Raw genomic sequence first — 21,984 nt, forward strand, 5'->3', positions numbered from 1 at the left:
AAATTGGAGAGAGAGATCCAAATTGTTTTCTAGGGTGCCTAGTTGAATTTACAGATACACTACCATTTTAGATACCAGTATCTCAATGTGTTAGTTTTCCCAAAGTTCCTCCAACCTATAATATTTTGAAAAATATGGAAGGAAAAATCAGGACTTATCCACATTTTAAAGAAAGTCATTGGGCAACAATTTCTATGACAACTCCTATAGTGCCAGAAAATTGGTGGAATGTTTTTTAAGGCATCCATTCAGGGAAGACAATAATGATTATGAAAGATGGGTATTTTCCTAAAGTGAATAGCAGACAAAACATCTAATAATAATTAGAGAAAGGAAGCTTCAGTACTATACACAACAGTCTTGGGTAATTTAAAAGCCATTGGCTTCATTGAAATTCAGGGAACAAGAATTCTATTCCTCTGACCAAAATGAGCTTGTAGCAGAGAGAAACCTGGCTAGAAAGGCAATGCTTCTTTCTCCTCCAGACATGAGACATCGGGAGAACATGGTGCTGACATGTTCTAAAGGGGTGGCAATTAGGTTAAGTTGAAGGTAATTAATTAGAAACTTCTGGGAAAAATCACTGAGAATCAAGGAAGGTCAACTGGAAGTGAGAGAAAGAGAAAGGTTCTTTAAAGCAGCAAGTGTAAAAAAACCCCGTTTCTCCAACTAGTTTTTTCTAATTTAATTTTCTTTTGTTTTTCAATGAACAAACACTGTCTCTCTTTGCTTCTTGAATTGAAAGTTTTAAAACTCTTGTAACAAAATGGAATATTCTAGCAAAAAAGTCCCATGTTGCTTATTTCCATAAATAGCAGTATATGTCAAATATACTTACCAGATCAAATTGCTTACCATCTCTAGGTGGAGGGAGGTGTAAATCTTGAAATCTCTCAGACTTGTGAATGTTAAAAATTTCCCCATCAGGGAATTCTTAATTGGAACAAATTCCCTACTGAGAAACATTCCCCATTTTGATGTGAGAACTCGCCAGGATCAGAAATGGGAGGACCTCTACTCTACCCGTACTTAAGACTGCTTTAGGGGAGAAAACTCCTTGCTAAACAATGAAAGTACTTGGATCCATGCTTATGGTGGGGCAAGGAGTTCTTTGAGCCAGGCCTGTTTTTGAATTGATACAATGGGATGTTGGGTACCTAAAAGGGTCGAGCAAGTTTTCTCTTGATGAGATTACTTGACTCAGCTGTGTTTTCTCTAGTTCAGACTTACTGAGGATCTTGGTCGACTTAGCAGGAATTTAGATGGGCAGTCCTTTGGAAAGCGTCTACAGTGATTGGTAGATGTAGAGACTTAGGGGAGGTGACATGGGAGAAAAAGCAAAATCTCTTGAGATATATATCCTTTTGAAGAAATCCTTTTGGAGAATCTCTGATGAGGACCGCTTGGGAAGAATCTCTTGAGGGAGGCTCTGGAGAAGGGAAGCTCTTGGAGGATAATCTCTAAGGAGGTCTCCCTGGAGCTCCTCTGAGGGGACTCTGTCCCTCTGGAGGCTCTGGAGAGAGGCCCTTTGGAACAGTCTCTGGCTGGAAGGCTCTCTGGTGAAGTCAGCTGAGATGGAGCTGGCCTAGTGTCACTAGAATCCTTGCTTAGTCAGACCTTGTGGTGAGTGTTAAAAAACTGACTGATTTCTCTTTTAAGACTCAGGTCTAGGCCATATTGGCTTGAGGCCCTTCATACTTATTCCTTTCTTATTCTCTCTCTCTTTTCTTTGATTACTCATTGTATTGTTAATTAAAATCTCTATAAAACCCAATTGACCTGGGTATTTGAATAATTGGGAATATTTCCCTGGCGACCACCTTATATTTGATTTAAAAACCAAGACACTGTAGTGAAACATATTTCTGCAGTCAAATTTACTCACCCTCTCTTATATCTATCACAATTTATATCTTCCACCATTTTAACTCACTACAGCTTAAGACCTCAACCATTTAAAATCTCACAGAGGCAAAGGGAGAGGGAGATAATTTGGATCAGATAATTTCAGAAGACTTATATGGAAAATTGTTATTGTATGTAATTGGTAAAATAAAATATCTTTATAACAGATGGACATGCAAGGCTTACAGGAGAGTCTAAAGTAAGTACTTTGCGTGTGTTTGAGGAGAGAATGTTCTAAAAGCATACCAGATAATGAGCTTTCTCAATATGCTAATTAATTATTATTTTTCAAATATTATTTCTCTTTATATTTCAATTATTCTCATTGTGCTAATCAATTACTAATCAACTCAACAAATACTAAAGAAGTACCTTATCAATGGAGGATCATATATTAGATGTTCAGAGAGATACAAATTTCCTGAAAGATACAATTCCTACCTAGGTGGATTTTATATTGTAGAAGAAGAATGGGGCAACCAGAGATTCATAATTCTCAAGTAAATTACACATGACTAGTGCATCAGGAGGAAGCATATAATAATTTATGGGATATCCAAAGAATAAAAACATTGTTAATCACAGGGAACAAGGGAGGCTTCATGAAGTAGGTGGCGTTAGAGTGAGATTTTAAAGGGTGGGCAGAAATTCAACAGCTGAAGAGGGAACCTGATGGACATTCAAGGAATATTGGACAGGAGAAACAAATCTCCTAAATGAAAGAAGCACAGGACTAGACTGTAGGACTGTGAATGATCCAGCATGGCTCTGTCATAAAGTATATTGAGTATGTGAATTAAACAGATAAGAATCAAGAGTTAATGTGGTGCCATAATTGGAGAGTCAAGAATGATAGATAAATTGGAAACTCTTTGCTCCATCTTGAGAAAGCCTACATTATGCCCCTCTGAAGCCAAAGTACTTAATTTCTCCAGGTGGCATTGATAGTAATTAGATGAAATTGAGGGAGTGTTGAGTGGAGAACAGGATCCTCTCTGACCAATTCAAAACTCAATAGGGAAACTAAGGCCATCATTTCATGAATTGACCACCATATACTCTCCTTACCAACAAGTGAAAACTTGGGCTGACCATGGTGTGAAATTCACGAAATTGGCAAAAAAACTTAAAGCGTTCCAAGATTCCTATTTCTTTTTTAAGACTAGTTCACAGCTCTGCTGTGAAGATGAGTTTATCTTTTCTTCAGATAATGATTAAGTGAAAAGATCATTGGATTTGAAGTCAGAACAGATGGATCAGCATGCATGCCCTGTTACCTACTTGGTAAACTCCAGCAAATCATGCCAGCTCTATTTATCTTAGTTTCTTCCTCTAAGCAATAATAATAGTAGTAGTTGCATTCATAATAGCTAGTATTTATATAACATTATATGAGTACATGATATACTGATCCTGTTGCTGAAATTCATCAAACAGTCACAAAATAAGAAGACCCCTCTGACCTTACCTGTATCCATGGTTTGGTAAACAGTTGAAAGTTTTCATTTAATAAGCCCATCAAATATAGAAATTTCTCATCTTTGTAGTTGAATCGATCACGGAAAAGTATAGAGCAGATCACATTGCATGGAGCACAGCCAAGGATGAAGGTGGGATCATTAGGCTGACCTAATGTTGAAAAAAATTACCAAAAGTAGAAAAAAACAGCCTTATCAGCAATGTTTCTTATCAAGTAGAAATTGGGGTCTCTTCTGTTCATACCTGGATTTGGTGTTTAATTCCTCTCGGATTATTTTCCTGGATAGTTTCTTTTATGCATTAGAGGGAGGCTAGGTAGATAAGTTGTAATATCTGAATAAGAAAAGCAAGAAGGGAGTTCTATAGCTAAACAGAATGGTTGACTAGTCAATGGACCAAGGCAGAGACTTTTGAAGGATGTCAGAACAACCTCCCTCTGGAGGCCAGGAGTAAACTCTTGCCCAAGTCAGCATAACCTTTCCAGCAGCTAAGCAGACACTCCCTGTATTGTAAACCCCTCAGCTAGCTGCAACTGCCAAATCACGATATCCTATTGTTCAACATTTCATGCTAGCCCGCTATACTATAAAAGGTGTTCCCCCATCCAAGCCAGTGTGCCCCCTTCTTTGGGGCAGCCCTAGCGGGTGCTAGAAATAAATGGTGATCGTTTGCTTACTTGCATTATCTCTGTATAAGTTCCTGGGGGATTTTCTAGGACCTAACACTTTGAATGACCCCCAAAGCATGTAGTACATAGGACTAGAATGTGTGAGTAGTGAGACCCCACAGACTCAGAAGACAAGAACTGAAAGCCAACCTTTTGTCTTCTTGAGTTCCTCCACCAGGCATTGGGCTTCCTCCTGAACTCTCTCTTCAATGCTTCTCTTCCCCATCCCAAAGTTCCTTAGTGTCATCAAAGAAAATCTTCGGATTTGTTTCCACCTTTCTCCACGACTGAAAACAACTCCTAGACAATGGAGAAGATGTGGGTCATTCTAACAATCAAGGCAAAAGGTGGACACTGTGCATGGTAGCTAAGGAGTTTCTAGTTTAACACATTTCAGACAAAATTCAGTGCAACATGGTAGGTATCAGATCTCTACCACTTGAAGACCTTGTGCTATGTTCTGGAATAGAATGTTAAAAATAGAAGTCATTAACTGCTCTATGGATTTATACTTGATATGATATATTCTACCATACCTTTTTTTGTTTTTCACTGACTTGAATAAACTAAGCTTACCTTGTCCTTTGACTGTATCTTCAAATATCGGTACATTTCCCCTCTCCATAAAAATATCTCCTTTATCAATTAGAGCTTCCTTCACAATGTTATATCCATATAGCACCACAACACGCTGCGTTCCAAAATAAAGAGTATATATGGAGCCGTATTTTTTAGCCAGCTATGAAAAGAATGCCAAGAAATAGAGGTTAGTGTGAAACGTTCAAAAAGCTGAAATCTATCCCCACAACTGTATTACATCATGCCATATGTCTGTGTATATGTGAGTAGCTATGTACACATAAGTCAAATGTTAATAAATTCACTGAATATAAAATAATTAGCTATGAGATAAGGTAGTAGTATTTTTATTCCTTTTAGTTTTGCCCCTTTGAAATCCCTATCATTGCATTTTTCTAATGTAGAGTTGTGTGTTCCATTGGCAACTATTAAAGTACTAGAGATGTTGGGTATATGATCTATGGGAAATTTATAGGAGGACATGGGGGGGAAAAACCACTTGGGATATAGATTTGATTATGATCTCCTTTCAAAAGTCCACTCTTGTTGCCTCTCCTCTAATTTCTTAAATTTTTGCAATGGTTCTATCATCAATATTCAACACAAACTGATCTCTCCAAATTTACTAATGATCTTTAAATTGCCAAACTGGATGGCCATTTCCCAATCCACATTCTCCTAGACCTTTTCACTGTTGACTGCCCTCTTCTATCTGGGTTTCTCTAATCCTTTGCTTTCATTCTCTGTCTATTTTCTTCTTACTTATCTGATTAGTCTATGTTTTTTGCTAGATCATTTTACAAAATGAATGACAAATTCATGGATATTCCCTATGGTTCTGTCATGGACCATTTTCTCTTCTCCTTCTACATTCTCACTCTTGATAACTGCATCACTATGGAGATATATCCCAGATATAGACATGTTGACCTACTATCTCTCTTGAATATCTTTAGACTTCCCATACTCTATAAGTATAAAATGGAATTCAGTATCGTTTCCCTAAATTCAATATTTTTTTTCAAAATTTCCAGTTCCTGGCTAAAGTGCCAGTGTAAAAGCAAAGGTTATACAACTTTCTACACTGATCAACAGACTTTAGTGGCTTTCTATTACCTCTGAGATAAAATATAAACTTATTTGACATTTCAAATCCTTCACAACTCACTTGGGATGAATATTTTCAGCATTTTTATTGCCCTTGACTTGTTCCATGACTTAGAAGAATTAGTCATCTTGCTCTTTTAAAAAAAACACTAATTTTGGGGCAGCTGGGTAGCTCAGTGGATTGAGAACCAGTCTTAGAGATGGGAGGTCCTAGGTTCAAATCTGGCTTCAGCCACTTCCCAGCTGTGTGACCCTGGGCAAGTCACTTGACCCCCATTGCCTAACCCTTACCACTCTTCTGCCTTGGAGCCAATACACAGTACTGACTCCAAGAAGGAAGGTAAGGGTTTAAAAAAAAAACAAAAACATAAACAAAAAAACACTAATTTCCATTGCCTTGGTTTTGCAATACCCATGCCCAAGATGTACTCCTTTCTTGCAGCTTTCAAGTAGAAATCTTAAATTCCACAAAGTTTAATTCATGTTCAACTTTCTACATGATATCTCTTCTGACATTTCCACCAGCTACTAGTGCCTTCCCTTCTAAATAAAGTATTTATTTTGAACATATTTTTATGGCAAACTCTCTCATTCCCCCAGTAGCTTATTTAACCATGCTATACCCAGAAAGAAATAGAAAAGGGTAATAGCTCCTAGGGGAATTAAAAAAGGTCTCCTACTAAAGCTGGGCTTTGAATTGTGTCTTGAACAAAATTAGGAAAAATAAATATTAGAGATGAAGGAATAAAGCATTTTAGGCTTGGGGGAACCTCCAGTGCAAAGATTCAGAGATAGCAGATTGAGTTTCATAGACAAAAGTCTTGTGAGGTTCAAATGAGATAATGAAATAAAGCATTTTGTAAATTTTAGAGCCCTATATGAATGCCAGTTATTATTATTGTTATTACTAGTCTTCAGGTACCAGACCTACACTATAGTGATAATTAACATCATTCTCTGAGCTTCGTACAACACTATTGCTTGAGCTCAAACAATTTTTACAGAGTAATAGAGAGGTTCAGTCAAATGTTGAACACTGGGCCTTTTGGTGGGAAAGTATATTGTAAAAACTTTATGTTTTAGCTTCATTTTTAATAATTTATCTTGTTTTCTTAGCCTAAACAATCAATAGAATAATAAACCATATCCCAGTTGGTAGCATTTACTGATTTCTAAGGTGTAAATTTTCCTTTTGAAAAACCTAACAATCTGCTTTAGGAAGAAGTTAGAGCTCCCTATAGCAAATCTATCCAAATGTGATATTGATGGAAATATATAACAATATTGGATTAGTAGGGGACTTCAACTTTCCATTCTCAGAAGTAGATAAATTTAACCATAAAATAAAAAAGAAAGAAGTGAAGGATATAAACAAAATATTAGAAGAATCAGATAGAATAGATTTCTGGAGAGAACTGAGTGGTAAAGAAAAGAATACACCTTTTTTTCTAGTGCTATATTCTACCTTTATAAAAACTGACCATATATTAAAACACAAAAGTTTATAATTAAATAGAGAAAAGCTGAGATATTCAATGTATCTTTTCTAAACTATACAGCAATAAAATATATTTAATGAGGGTCCATGGAAATGAAGAATCAAAATTAACTGGGTACTAAATAATGTTTAAGAATTTGTTTTCTAAAAAAACAAGTCATAGTGACAATAATTAATTTTATTAATGGAAATTCTAATAATGAGACAACATAGCAAAACCTATGAGATACAGCAAATGCAATAACTAGAGGAAATTTATATCTCTAAATGCATATAAAATAAATAAGAAACAGATTAATTAATTGGGTATGGTATTAAAAAACCAGAAAAAACAAGTTAAATATCCCAATTACATACTAAATTATGAATCCTAAAAATTAAAGGTGTGATGAACAAAATTGAGTATAGGGAAAGCATTGAATTAATAAATAAAAGTTAGAACTGTTTATATGAAAAAAAGAAAATATGTATAAACCATTGGTTAATATGATGTTTAAAACACAGAGAATAAATCCAAATCATTAGCATAAAAAATAAGATGGTATATTTGCCACTAATGAAGATCAAATCAAAACAGTGATCAGGAGTTATTTTTGCATAATTTTAGGTAAAATTTTTTACAATTTAAGTGAAATGGAAGAGTAGCTACAAAAATACAAATTGCCTAGATTAACAGATGTGAAGATTGGATTTAGCTATCTCCTGATTGTAACAATGAAGATACTTAGCTCTTTCTTTATAGGGAAGTAAGAATTGTAAGCTACAATCTATTTTTAGATTTTAACTACAAAAAGGTGTTAAGTAACTACAAAAGGTGAATTAACCACAAAAAGGTGTTAAGTAACTACAAAAAGGTGAACTTACCAAAAGAGGTGTTAAGTAACCCCAAAAGATATAGTCTTACCAGAGAAGGTGAGAACTAAAGAATGGGCAGTCCTGGAGAAAAGCGTCTGCTGTGATTGGTAGACATGAAATTTAGGGGAGGTGACACAAGAGAAAAAGATCTTTAAAAAGAGAACCAAAAGGCAGAAGGAGATCATTCAGACATTGGGAGCATTTGGATTCATTCAGATTCGAATTCAGATCATTCATTCGCATTCAGACATTCAGGCATTCATTCATTCGGGCACTGATTCTGGGGAGTGACTGGAAGACAGACCCTGGAGGAGCAACCTTAATATAGACACTCAGAATTCTTTTAGACTGTCACCATTGGTGAGTAAAAAGCTGACTTAGTGATCCCTCCAGGTAAGGCCCATCTTCCTGATACTCTCTTCCCCTGGCTGGGGCTTAGAGATTCTAACTGGTATCAGAAGAAGCCAGAGGTTTTTTTCTCTCTCTCATTCCTTAATATCTTCCTTCTATTGTAAATATTGTAAATAAAACTACCATAAATTCCATTTACTTTAGCAATTTCTTTTTGGGATTTAGAAATTAAATCCCTGGTGACCACCTAATAATATATTTGAGTCCAACCACAATTAATTTTAACACAGAGGAAGAAAAACAATACATACATAAACAGATTTTGGTAAAAAGAAATCGAACAGGTCATAAGTTAGCCTCCTAAGAAATAAATACTAGGACCAAATGGATTTTCAAGCAAGTTTTAACCAAACATGTAAAAATTCAATATTAAATAATTTCTTTAGAAGAATTTGTAAAGAATGAGTCTTACCAAACATTTTTATGAAACAAATGTGCTTCTGATGCCTAAACTAGGATGAGCAACAGCAGAAAAAGAAAATTAAAGAACCATTTCATTAATGAAGCTGAAATTTTTTAAATAAAATATTAGTGTGGAGACTATTGCAGTGTATCACAAATGTTATACATTAAGACCAAACAGGAATTATAGCAAATATGGCAGGAAGATTTTCTATAAGGAAAATAACATAATGGATTAAATTGACAACAAAAGTAGCAAACATTATATAATTAAATTAATATATACAGAAAAAACTTGTGACAAAATGTAATTCATTCTTGTTTAAAGACTTGAAAACATAAGTATAAAAAAAGAAAAAGAAAACATAAGTATAAAAGGATTTCCTTAGAATAAAAATATATATTTTAAGCCATCAGCAAACATCTATAATAAGAATAAATTAGAAGTCTTCCCTATAACATCAGTAGTGAAACAAGGAATCCCATCACCTCCAGTATGAGTTAATATTGTGTTAGAAATGATAGCAATAGAAATAAGAGAAGAAAAAGAAATGGAAGGAATAAGAATGGGCAAAGAGATAGTAAATGTATTGCTTTTCAATGCTAATAAAATTGTATTTATGGAAAATTGTAGAGATTCAACTACAAATTAGGTGAAATATTTTAAATTAATTTAAATTTAGTTAAATAAAAAAATAAATTAAATAAAAAATAAATTAAAATTTAAAAAGATTTTAGCAAAGGAACAGGATATAAAATAAACCCATATAAATATTTAGTGTGTATATCTCAACAACAAAGTCCTGTAAGAAGAGATAATAAGCAATAATCCATTTAATATAATCATAAAATGAAATGTCTAAGAATGTCTTCTAAAACAAACCCAGAAAATTCATGAACATAATTATAAAACATTTTAAAATATAATCAGCTTTAAATTTTTGAAGAAATAGTAATTATTGATAAGTTGGCAGAACTAATAAAATTTAAATGACAATCCTACCAAAACTAATTTACTTATTCATTGCTGTACTCATTAAATTTGTATCTATGCCACAAAAGTTATCAAACTATTCATACTTTGCAACTTGGTCTATATCTGAAAGAGATTAAAGAAAGAGAAAAGGAGAGAGACAGAGACAGAGAGAGATATATGTAAATATCTATAGATATAGGTATGTGCCAGGAGCCATCAAAGCCATGCTGTTTGACATGGTCACACATGGAAACCGGGGTTTGCAAAGTGGCCCCCAGGAAGGATAGAAACTCCCACTCATTCCCATTCTGTGTGACTTCTCTCTCTAATACCCCTTATTATTGGAATTGTTCCCCAGGAGAAAATAAATGAGAGCAACATGCCTGCAAGGTTAATACAATTATTCCACTCTATCCTCCCAGAATATTACCAAAATATCATACTTACAGAATTAAACCTAAAGATTCCTATGTACCCACTTAAGTGGGAAACCCCCCTTTCATAGGTTTAAAACCTCTAACACAACTGCATTTTGATTCTCCACCCCCACTACAAACCAGGGATGAGAGGTATATTAATTACCTCTCAGGCAGAGACTGGTACATTATACTTCACTATTTTATTGTGCAAACTGAAGCCTAGATACCTTAGTGAAACATTAGAAAAATGAAAGCCTGATATTAAAAAATAACTAAAACCGGGCTAGGTTTTCCTACCCTTTGACCCTGCACTGAGCAGCAGTGTTTTGTTGATTATCTCCTAAGGAATCCTGATTGATTAAGTTGATTAAAGTTATGAATAATCACTCTTATCCTAACCACATGTCTAGCACCTCATGGTTTCCTGGGAACTGATCTCTAGTTACGTTGCCCATAAAGAGAAAACATTTATATTTAGTAAAGCTTCTTGTCTGTTGTGAGAATGTATAGCAACATAGTATGTAGGATAATCATAGAATGTTAATTAAACAAGTTGTTAAAAGTTAAAGTATGACTTATCCAATTATCTGTAAGGAAAAATGTATATAGAAAAATGAATCTTGGTGCCAAGTACCTGTGTAACCAGAGGGTATAAAAATAAAAATCGAGCCAGCAAACGCAGAGCAGTTTTTTTGTTAAGACTGTGCTCCAGGTTGAAAACTAAGAAAACTAAAGCTGCTTCCCATTCATTATGCCGAGGCCAACATTCCCAGTCAAAGGACCCCTGATGCTGGGGAGAGGGTAGGTCCCACCTGCGGCAGGTATGTGCATGTTATCTTATTAAACTGGGAGCCTCTTGAGGCCAGGGATCATCATGTTTTTCTTTTTTATCCTTAAAGACCTAACAGAATGCCCGACACAGGTTGTTGTTGTTGTTGTTCAGTTTCAGTTGTGTCGGACTCTTTGTGATCCCATTTGGCATTTTCTTGGGAAAAATATGAGTGAGGAGTGGTTTGCCATTTCCTTTCTCAACTCATATTAGATATGAGAAAATGGAGGCAAACAGAGTTAGAGATTGGCCCAGGATCATACAGCTACCAAGTATCTGAGGCTGGATTTAAGCTTAGGTCTTCTTGACTCTAGGCCTCACTCTCTATTGCACCATATCACCTATCTGGCACATGCTACATGCTAAATGACATTTTATGAATTGATTAAGTAACTGACTAATTAATTGATTGGAGAAAAAGTTCTTGCATATTCTGCCTAGATGAAAAGGCCCTAATGAAATAACCTCTTCATTACAGACTATCTGCTGATGAAGGACAAGTCTAGCCAATATCGGTATATTTGCATATTTCTAAACCATTTACCATATTGAAAACTGTGCTACCATTTTTTTCCTTTCATTTTAAAGATTATCAAAATAATTTTTGATCCCCCTAATCCATTCCTCCCTTAAACTCTATAAGGTTAATTGCACTATTTTAGGTAGTGGGATGATTTTGGGGAAAACATATCATGTTATTACAGGATTGTAAATAATTATGTGGGTGTAACAATGTCCTGTAAGCAATAAAGAAAAGGATGGTCTCAGAGAAATATGGGAAGACTTGTGTGAATTCTTGGAGATTGAAGTGAGTAAATAAAAAAATCCATATAATAAAAATGATATTACAAGAACCAATAGCTTTGAAAAACTTAAGCACTATAATGCTCATATTGTGAAGCCAGTATTGCTGGGAATTCAGGATGGAACATGCTACCCACATCCTGCTAGAAATACTATGGACTCAGGGATCAGATGGAGACATATTCTTAGACATGGTGTATGAATTGAGAATTTGTTTTGCTTGCTACATATCTGTAATAAGGATCTTATTTTTTATGGATGATGGGACCTTAAGGCATAAGGGGAAAATAATGAATTTCTATTCATTGAAATAAAAGGATATTAAATAATTAAGTAAAACTAGCTCTTCTTATACTACTTCCTTACTTCTCCTAAACATAACCTCTCTATTAGTCTCCTTTTTCGCAGCAATTCCCAGGATATATCATTCTTCTTGGTAGGGAAAACAATAATAAAATAATAAATGAACAGCTCTCCCTCCTATCTGTTGTGGACATTATTGTCCAAACATCTAAACAAATATCCTTTCCCTTAGTCAATTTTGCTTTCCCTTCAATAGAACTTTCAAAAACAACTCTGTTGTTCTCATCTTCACTAAATTAAACCTCAGATCATTCTGTGGTTAGCACTTAACATGTCTGCAAGTCAACTCATTTGTTTCTGCACACACCAAAACTATATCTAAACTTGTCCATTTCTCTTCCCCAAGAAGTGGGCTACTTTTGAAGAACTTCCATTCATCCTGATTTAAACCACAGATTCATTCTTGACTTTTCATTCTTGTTTATTACAAATATTCAGTAAGCCATTGGCAAGTCTGTATATCTCCCACATCTATTCCCTCTGCACCCTTCTCATGTTCACTGACCCAGTTAAGACTCTCATGATCCCTGACTTTGACTATTTTAATGGGTCAGTGAGACAGGCACCTACGCTGACTAATTCTGTGAGTTATCCTAAAGGAGGGAGAAAGTGAAATGCAAGAGGCATGTCAAACCACTGCAAAACCACTTGGAAACTGGTAGAGACAGCCCAGAACTGTTACTCAAGAGTATTTGGGAATGGCCCATTTATATCAATGGCTCCTGCATCCAGCACAAACCAATCATCATTTAAATGAGGTGAAATCACTGCTGAGAAGCATCCTACCTTTTTCACCACTTACTAATACCAATTACTAAACACCTGAGCCTGTCAGACAGGTAAGCCCAAGATTCCTAGGAGAGACAAAGATCTGTAGACCACCGTTTCTTCTTCCATAAGAGCCACCCTCAAAATTAGCCCTGGAAGCAATCACCTGGCAGTTGCTTCTATCCATCCTGCAGTCACAGACAAAGAAGATTAGAAAAGAAAAGTCCCACCACCAAAGTCCCGGGCACTGCCCAGTGATTCAGTGTCAGAAAAAGATATGATTTTTTTTTAGAGTCAGAAAATAACATTAAATGTGTTGTATTATATTTTGATTTGTTAATGTCCCAATGAGCACAAGGCCTTTCCCACTGGCATGCAGCTGAAAACTCTTACTTTGTTATCACCATAGTATTGAGCACATAGTAGGCACATAGTAAGTTATTTTTAATCTATTTTTCAATAATCTCCAGGTTCTAATATTTCTCCTCTGCTGTGAATAATCCATACAACTAGCAATTTAATATTCCTATAAAACAGTTCTGACAATGCCATTCTTCTTCTCAAAAGTCTGCAGGAGCTCCCTAGTGTCTCCTTAACTTGGTAATTAGATGGCTCCAGCCCCAAAGTTTTTGACAAGTGCAAGGTTGACATTGCTAATGCTAATCTAATACAAAGCCACACCATCCTTGACTTGGGAATCCCAATCAACATGAGTCCTGATTCAATTATTCATGTGAAGCCTTTGTGTCTCAACCCCATAATATAAGCAGCTTGGATCCAAACTTCAAATCCATCCCCTTTACCTCGGAGAATGTTGAAGCCATGTTCTTGAAATCAAATTGCAGAAGGTTTCCAAAAATGGGAAGAGGAGTGGGACCTGGTGGGAGCTTCCCCTTTTTGGTCCCATGGTTCCATAAAGATAAGAAGATCAGAAAAAGGACACAAGTCAGGAGGACAGTTGTGGTGAGTCCCCAAGGCTCCATTGCCAGAGAGATGGTCCTACAACTTTCAGAGGTACCAGCTCGGTCTCTTATATTCAGTCATAGAGAACATGGAGTGGGACTGCTCAGCCAATAAGAGGATAGTCCTTGTAGACAAACAAGATTTGTTTTATATTAACTCAGGTTAGTTTAGTAATCAAAAGGTTATTAAGGGAATGTCCACGTATTTGTTACTTTGGAATCTGTCCCAGACTACCTTGACAACAAAATGGGACTGTAAAAGTATGTTGTCCAGCTTATCTTGTTGGGGGGGAGGGGTCATAGGCTGATGACAATCAAATTTCTGTTGGCTTTTAGATGTATGTTGAACTAAGAAGAGAAAAAAAATATCCAAATTCCTCCTGAGAGAAGGGGGTTATTGGGTCCACATTGTCAGATCCTGCAGGTTTGACCTTTTAGTAAACAGATTAGGTGTGATCTCCTTGCCCCCTGAGCTACACTGGGCTTAACTGACTTCTTTAACATCGTTCTTCTTTCTCCAGCTTGAAGAAGATTCTTCTTGTGAGAGAAGGTGGCCACATAATATGCACTGATATGATCTGACTTCTTATTCTTCTCTTTGAGTAATGACCCCATCTGACCTTGGGGCCATGCCCACCATCTATGCCTTCTTTGTTCTTCTTGCTTTCCTCATTTTGGGTATCAACATTTTTGAATCCCTTTGCTTCTTCTGAGCTTTAGTCTTCTTAACCTTTCATGTTGGTGCCTTTTCTTATACCAGACCTTGGTTAAACACATCTTCTAATGAGGTGTTGATATTTCCTTTGATATGGTCCAATGCTATGATGCAATATGATTCCATTGACATATGCCCTCCTCTACTATAAGTCACTACTGACTCCATGGCAAAGCATGAACCCATCTCTCTCACAGACCTCCATGGATTACCTGCCCCATTGTAGCCTGGAGGACAACCATAAATCTCAGATTGAGACTATGACCAAAGGCACTTTTATTCTTCCTGGTTTTCTCCCTTGGACAGAGATGGAACCCATTTCTTTGATTTATACTGACCTCTGCTTTCATGTTAGGTGCAAGACTCTGAGCATCCTATCAGAATATATGCTTTGTCCCATGTTTGACTTGCCCACAGACCCTTACAGTTTCAAAAGTAACATAATGTACTCTCAACTATCAACAGGAAGAGAGAATTTCAAGAATTGTTGATCCTGACAAAGATACTTGAGCATGATGTCAGCTAGTCACCATTCCCTTATTGTCATCTCTTGCATTCAAAATTCCACTCCTTGATAAAGTTTGTTTAAAGATGCTATTCTACCAAAGTCTATTGCTCTTTTGGAACAAAGGAGATTCTGAGAGTTTCAGAAACAAAGTTAAAAGATAAGGAAATAAAATTCTTGCCCAGGGGTGTGTTAGAACCAGCTCAGTACAGATCAAAAGAGCTGATTGTTAACTTTCTAAGTGTGTTCCATTTAGTTTGAATACCCAATATATCACAAACCAAGTTTGATTTATTCTTCTATTTCTAGACTTAAGTGATGATGGTGAAAATACTAACAATGCAGATCCAACTGAAATCTGTGACAGGCTTAGTCAGCCGCTAAATAGTTACCAGAACCTCATGCCATTTTGGCCCTGTGGAGGAGACTTAGAAGCACTCAACAAGAGCTTTGCAGCTTGCAAATGTATGAATGTCTCCTTTGATACTGTCACTGAAATCATGATATATGTAATAATAACAACATGGAAGGAAGAAAAAGAAGAAGAAGAGGAAGAAGAAGAAAGGAAGGAAGGAAAGAATAGGTAACATTTATTAAGCATGTTCCACATCCCAGGAATTGTGCTAGAAGCTTTGTAATTATTTTCTCATTTAATCCTTACAACAGCCTAGGTATGTAGGTGATATTGTTATTCCCATTTTACAGATGAGAAAATTGAGACAAATGGATGTTAAATAGTCTGATAATAATAGCAGAAATATCATCCTGCCTCTACCACCAGCTACCATTCTGAACTTGGTCAAGCTGCTTCCTAATCTTCAGTTTCCTTCCCTCAGTACTGACAATGTTGGGCCAGAACCCTAGTTATCAAACAGTGATCCTGTGACTCCCTCCCACCAAATCATCCCCACCCAGTTTAAAGGTCATCAGATTTGAGCACAGATATCTGAAGAGATTTACACCAGGCTTTACACTCAATGAGTGGTAGGCAGAACCTGCCTGAACCTGCACTCTCCCAAACTGAGATGAACTTTGTTCATGAGACACATGAACCTTGGTGACCACCTGTGGACTCTTTTGACCTTCCATTGAACTTCTGAACAGGTTAAATTTTCTTATATGCATTTCAGCCCCAACTTTGTCAAAGATCATGACAATGACCTTTGCCTCTTGGGATCAGCTGAGACCCAGTATATTTGGCTCCAGCCCTTCACCTTCATTCCATTTGTGCCACTCATTTTAAGTGTGTGTGTGTGTTTTTTAAAGAGTTCATTGTCAGGTCCTTTTTTTTAAAACCATTTTGCTTTCCATTTTCTTCTGATGGGTGAATTTATCCCCTTTACTCTTACTATTCTAGTTATAGCTGTACATTTCCATCAACTCTGTTCCTCCTCACTTTGTTCCCTTCCTCCTCTCTTTTCTCTGTATTCCTCCTCATATATCTAATTGCCTTCAACTTCTCCAATTCATAACCCTTCCCACAAATCCTCCTTTATGCTTTCTCCTTGCCCTCCTAGAACAAAATTAGTCCATATTTACAAAAGTCTTTCCCTTGTCCCTTCACCCATTCCTTTTACTTCCTATTTAATACACCTTTCCAAAAATTTCTTCCTTGTCCTTCCAATCATGCCCTCCTACTTCTTCTTCTTTTTTTTAACCCTTACCTTCTGTCTTGGAATCAATACTGTGTATTGCTTCCAAAGCAGAAGAGTGGCAAGGGCTAGGCAATAGGGGTTAAGTGACTTTCCCAGGGTCAACCAGCTGAGAAGTGTCTGAGGCCATATTTGAACCTGGGACCTCCCATCTCTTGGCCTGGTTCTCAATCCACTGAGCTACCCAGCTGCCCCTATCTTACTACTTCTTGATATGAGTTTGATTCTAACTATTCATTTCTATACTGTTGTAAGAATCTCTCCCTTATCCCCTTACTTTACCTTATCTGTAGATATGTACTTTCCTCTGGACCTCCCTTCCCTCTCTTTTCTCCTTTCTCCCTTATTCTCCTATCTCATAACCCACCTTTCCTTCTTTTATTCACTCATTTACCCAAGGGGACTTCTCATCCCTCCTTTATCTCATCTCCCCTCCTTTTTCTTAGGAAAAATTTCCCATTTGGGTATGTTGCTCTCTCTTTATCCCAGGTCTGATAAGAGTAGGGTTCTATTACCACAAACCCTCCATGTCCTCTTTTTTTTCTCTGTTGCAGTTTCTCTATTCAGTCCTCCTCTATAGGAGATAGACATTCCACTCCATGTACTCCTGGTCTACCCCTCTACTGTTTCAGCTCATTCCATTCCATTCACATTGACTTCAAGTCTTCCATCCATACACAATCCTTCAAAATACCCAGAGATTGAGGCTTCCCAGGGAGCACAGATAACATCTTTCCATATAGGAATCAAACAACTGACCTTTGGAGTGGATTATAATTAGTCTTCCTTTTGTATGTTTCTTTTTCCTTTTTTTTTTTACCAAATACATGAAATAACAAATTTCTAAATAATTTTCTGAAGTTATACAATCAAATGTATCCCCCTCCCACTCTGTCCTCTCCCATCCCAGAGCTGGAAAGCAATTCAATCTGAGCTATACAGGTATTATTATGCAAAACATTTCCACATTATTCAGTTTTGTAAGTGAATAATTAGATAAAATAAAACATCAAACCCAAATAAAAAAGTGAAAAATCATATGCTTTCATCTACATTCTGCCACCAACAGTTCTTTCACTGGAGGAGATAGTTGTCACAACTCCATCAGATTTGTCCTGGATCATTGTATTGTTGAGAGTAGCAAATTCTTTCACAGCTGATCATTGCACATGATATTGCTGTTACTGAGTATTATACTCCCCAACCAAAAAGAAAAATAGAAAAATATCTGACAAATACACATGCAAAAATAGTCACCCAAAGCTTCTCCTTGATGATTTTGACTACTCAGGACCCCTGAACTCATTAAAAATAATTTTTGCTATCCATATTAGTCACTCTTTTGTGACAAGGAGAAAGTCAGAAAAAAAGGAAGAGAAATTCAGACTCCTGGGTAGGTGCCAAATTGTTATAATTAAAATTCTCTGGAGATTGCATATTAATTTATAATTATTTATTAGTCAAAGTCAAAGTAAAAGAGAGATAGTCTCAAAACCATTTGGCTCTGCCTAACTAATTTGAGTTTCCTGATAATCAAAAGTGACCACCAGGAAGAATCAGTCTCTAGTCTAAGCGAGCCCAGAATCAAATGACCAAAAAGATATTTTCTCACTCCTCTCTTATAAAGCCATTGGCATCACTCCTTCTCGGTTTCTCTGGTTGGACAGCCTTGGTCTCAGTCTGGGTCAGACCTCAGTCTTCTGGATGCCAGGAGTCACTGGCGACAAAGGGGCAGCCTATCTGGAGCACCAGGAAGTCATGAGGCCTCTGGCTTCTTCCCATAGTATGTATGAACCCTGTGAAAGGATGAGGCTGATAGCAATCAAAATGTGTTTTCAAAGAGAATAGGAGGTATAATTCCTACTAAATTTACACAATTTCTTCCATAAATTTTTCCATTATAATCGTATACCACAACTTGTTTATCTTTTCCTCAATTAGTGGACTTCTTTTCAATTCCCACTTCTTTACCACAACAAAAAGAGGTGCTGTAAATATTTAGAAATATAGGTTGGAACAAGAGGGGGTAGGGATCTTAACAGACCCTAAAAAAAAAAGAAGGGAACAAAAAGGGAGGGGTCAGAAAGGGAAGCATATTAAGGGAGGGGATTAGGGTGATTGATTAAAAGTAAACCACTGGTTTAAAAGGATATAGCAAGAGAAGAAAGGATAGAACTAGGAGAGGATACACAAATGCTGGGGAATACACAAGTGAGAATCATAACTTTGAATGTGAATGGGATGAACTCACCCATAAAACGAAAACAAATAGGAGAGTGGATTAGAATCCCAAATCCTAACATATGTTGTCTACAAGAAACACACCTGAGGCAGGGAGATACTCACAAGGTTAGAATTAAAGGTTGGAGCAAAACCTATTGGGCCTCAACTGATAGAATGATGGCAGGAGTTGTAATCATGCTATCTGACAAAGCCAAATTAAAAATAGATCTGATTAAAAGGAATAGGGAAGGTAAATAATTGGAAAAAATGGCAGAAACTATGCATCAATTAATATCTCACATCATACACCAAGATAATTAAACTGGGTACTTGATCTAAAAATAAAGGATGATATCATAAACAAATTAGTGGAACACAGAAAAGTTTATTTGTCAGATGATAGAGAATATAATGAAAAGTGAAATGCAATTTTGATAGCATTAAATTTAAGTGTTTGTATAAAGAAAACCAAAGAAATAACATTTTAAGGGGGAAAATTTTTATAGCAAGTGTCTCTGACAATAGCCTCCTTTGTCAAATATATAGAGAACTGTGTCCAATTTATAAGAATGCAAGGAATTTCCCATTTGATAAATGGTCAAAGGACATGAAGAGGCAGTTCTCAAAGGGAATAATTACAACGATGTATAGTCATATAAAAACACCTCCAAATCACTACTGATTAGAAAAATGCAAATGAAAACAACTCTGAGGTACCAATTCTTACCTATCAGCTCAGCTAAATTGACCAAAAAGTAAAATGATAGATCTTGGAGGGGATGTGGGAAAATTGGGATTAGAATATACTGTTGGCAGAACTGTGAACTGAGAGCCCCTTTATGGAGAACAATATAGAACCATGCCTGAAGGGTCATAAAACTCTGGATACACATTGGTCTAGCAATACCGCTATTGGAGTCTATATCCCAAAGACATCAGAGATGGAGGGAAGGATCAACTTGCACAAAAATGTTTTAGTAGCTCTCTTTGTAATGGCAAAGACTTGAAAACTCAGGGATTGTCCTCAATTGAGGTATTGAGGAACAAGACGTAGAATATAGTTATAATTGAATGCCATTGTGCCATATAAAATGAGGAACAGGACAAATTGAGATAAATCTGGGAAAAAAAAAAACATGTAAACTGATGCAAAGTGAAGTGAGCAGAGCCAGGAGAAAGATATGCATAGTAACAGAGATACCTGATGTTCAACTGCGGACTACAACATGATCCTCAAGTCAAGGTCCCTAAATATCCCCAAGGGATTCATAATAAAAAATGCTATGACAAAGAAGGAACTGTTGGAATTTGCTTGCAGATCCAAGCACGTCATCTTTGACTTTATATCCTTCATGAGTTCTTTTCTTTTGTATTTTTGATATGTATCTTCTGACATGCAATGGGAAATATGGAAATATGTACTACATGAAAGCACAGGTATAACCTATAACAGACCGTTTTCTGGCTCAAGGAGCGAAAAGAGAAGAGAAGGGACAGAATCTGAATCATAAAATGTCAGAAAAATTGTAAAAAATTGTTTCTACATGCAATTGAGAAAACGTGTGTTTGTATAAGATTAAGATGGAATTGGTTTGTTCACTGTTAGATGAAGATACTAAAGGAAGGAATGGGAGGTGACAGAAGGAATTAGGACTAAAAGCATGAACGAGTGCATTGGCTATACTGATGGATCAAAGAATCCTAGATGGAGAGTCAGGGTGGAATTCTGAGATCACATAGTCCAATTATTTCCTTTTAGAGTTGAATCTGACTTGAGAATAAATAGGGAAGTAATCTGGTAAGGTCACATAAGTTATGAGCATTAAAGGCAAGACTTAATCTTAGTTTGTGGGATTCCAAAGTCAGAACTCCTTCCCTTTATCATGCTTCCTTGGAAGTGATGAATCTTGGGAAGATGATATATGTGATCACAGCCATATACTTGCACACCAGAACTTCCTAGCAACATAGTCATGTTTATTGTTTCCCACATTTAAAAGAGAGGTGACACAATGCAAAATAATATCTTCCTTGAGGGTATTTGAAGAAAAAAGTACAAAATAACACAGATTTGGGGTGGGAGAGAGCATTTAATCTTTCTCAGCACTCTAACACTGGGATTGGGAGGTATGAATTAGAGGGTGAATACACACATTGGCATGAGGGAAGGGTTAAAAATGAATTTCCATAATGCTGACCTTGTTGAATGGCACATCAGATACTCTATTAGGCTACATGGTCTCTGGAAGCCAAGACTCAATTTAATCCATAGACTGGAGTTTTTCTTTCCCTTAAAAGGATCCCAGTCAAAAAACATGAGAGTATCATGTCCAGAGGAGGACATCAGTTGGCTAAATTACCAAATCAAATTTGTCTTATGCTTTGTGAGGAAGAAAGCATAGTTGGTAATATGGTGGAACATTGGTGAAACCAACATGATTGTTCTTCACGCTAATTTCATTTGGATCTCCAACTGGTTTGAGTGTAAAGTTCTGCAGAATGGTGGTCAAGAACAAAAACAACTCCATCCTTGCTAGGCCCTCTCCAAGACAAGCCCGTTTTCCTGAAAAGAAATAATATTGTGCTTAGAAATCTTCATGGAATATCCAGTGTTAATGAAATTAAAACAGATTTATTGGACCAAAATAGTGGTGGGGAAAGGAGTAAAAGAGAAACACATAGATGAGCAGAAATGAATTCCTTCTTTACACCATGCTTCCTGTGAGCCTTTGAGCAGAAGATCTTGCAATGGAACCATAGTTCCATTAAAATGGGAGGACAGGTGAATCAGGTAAGTATTTCCGATGATCTTTTGGGGGGATCTGAGAAGTCATGATGTAGGAATACTAATAAGGAATGTGTTAT

General features: G+C 36.4%; 2 protein-coding genes across 2 annotated transcripts in view; both read right to left on the reverse strand.

Moving 5' to 3' along the window:
• LOC100026598 (cytochrome P450 2C23-like) overlaps positions 1-14,084 on the reverse strand; it is a 31,538-nt gene extending 17,454 nt beyond the window's left edge. Inside the window, exons 1-4 of the mRNA XM_056797287.1 lie at positions 13,866-14,084; positions 4,628-4,790; positions 4,202-4,351; positions 3,374-3,534 (exon numbers count right to left, since the gene is read on the reverse strand). Of these exons, the coding sequence (XP_056653265.1) occupies positions 3,374-3,534; positions 4,202-4,351; positions 4,628-4,790; positions 13,866-14,045 (654 nt within the window). The 5' untranslated portion in view covers positions 14,046-14,084. The remainder of the gene's footprint in view (positions 1-3,373; positions 3,535-4,201; positions 4,352-4,627; positions 4,791-13,865) is intronic.
• Positions 14,085-21,075: 6,991 nt separating this feature from the next.
• The window catches only part of LOC100026618 (cytochrome P450 2C23-like), a 38,038-nt gene continuing 37,129 nt past the window's right edge, over positions 21,076-21,984 (reverse strand). Inside the window, exon 9 of the mRNA XM_001377126.5 lies at positions 21,076-21,682. Within this exon, the coding sequence (XP_001377163.2) occupies positions 21,495-21,682 (188 nt within the window). The 3' untranslated portion in view covers positions 21,076-21,494. The remainder of the gene's footprint in view (positions 21,683-21,984) is intronic.

The sequence above is a fragment of the Monodelphis domestica genome, chromosome 1 (assembly GCF_027887165.1).
Source record: "Monodelphis domestica isolate mMonDom1 chromosome 1, mMonDom1.pri, whole genome shotgun sequence".
In the NCBI taxonomy this organism is placed as follows: Eukaryota; Metazoa; Chordata; class Mammalia; order Didelphimorphia; family Didelphidae; genus Monodelphis; species Monodelphis domestica.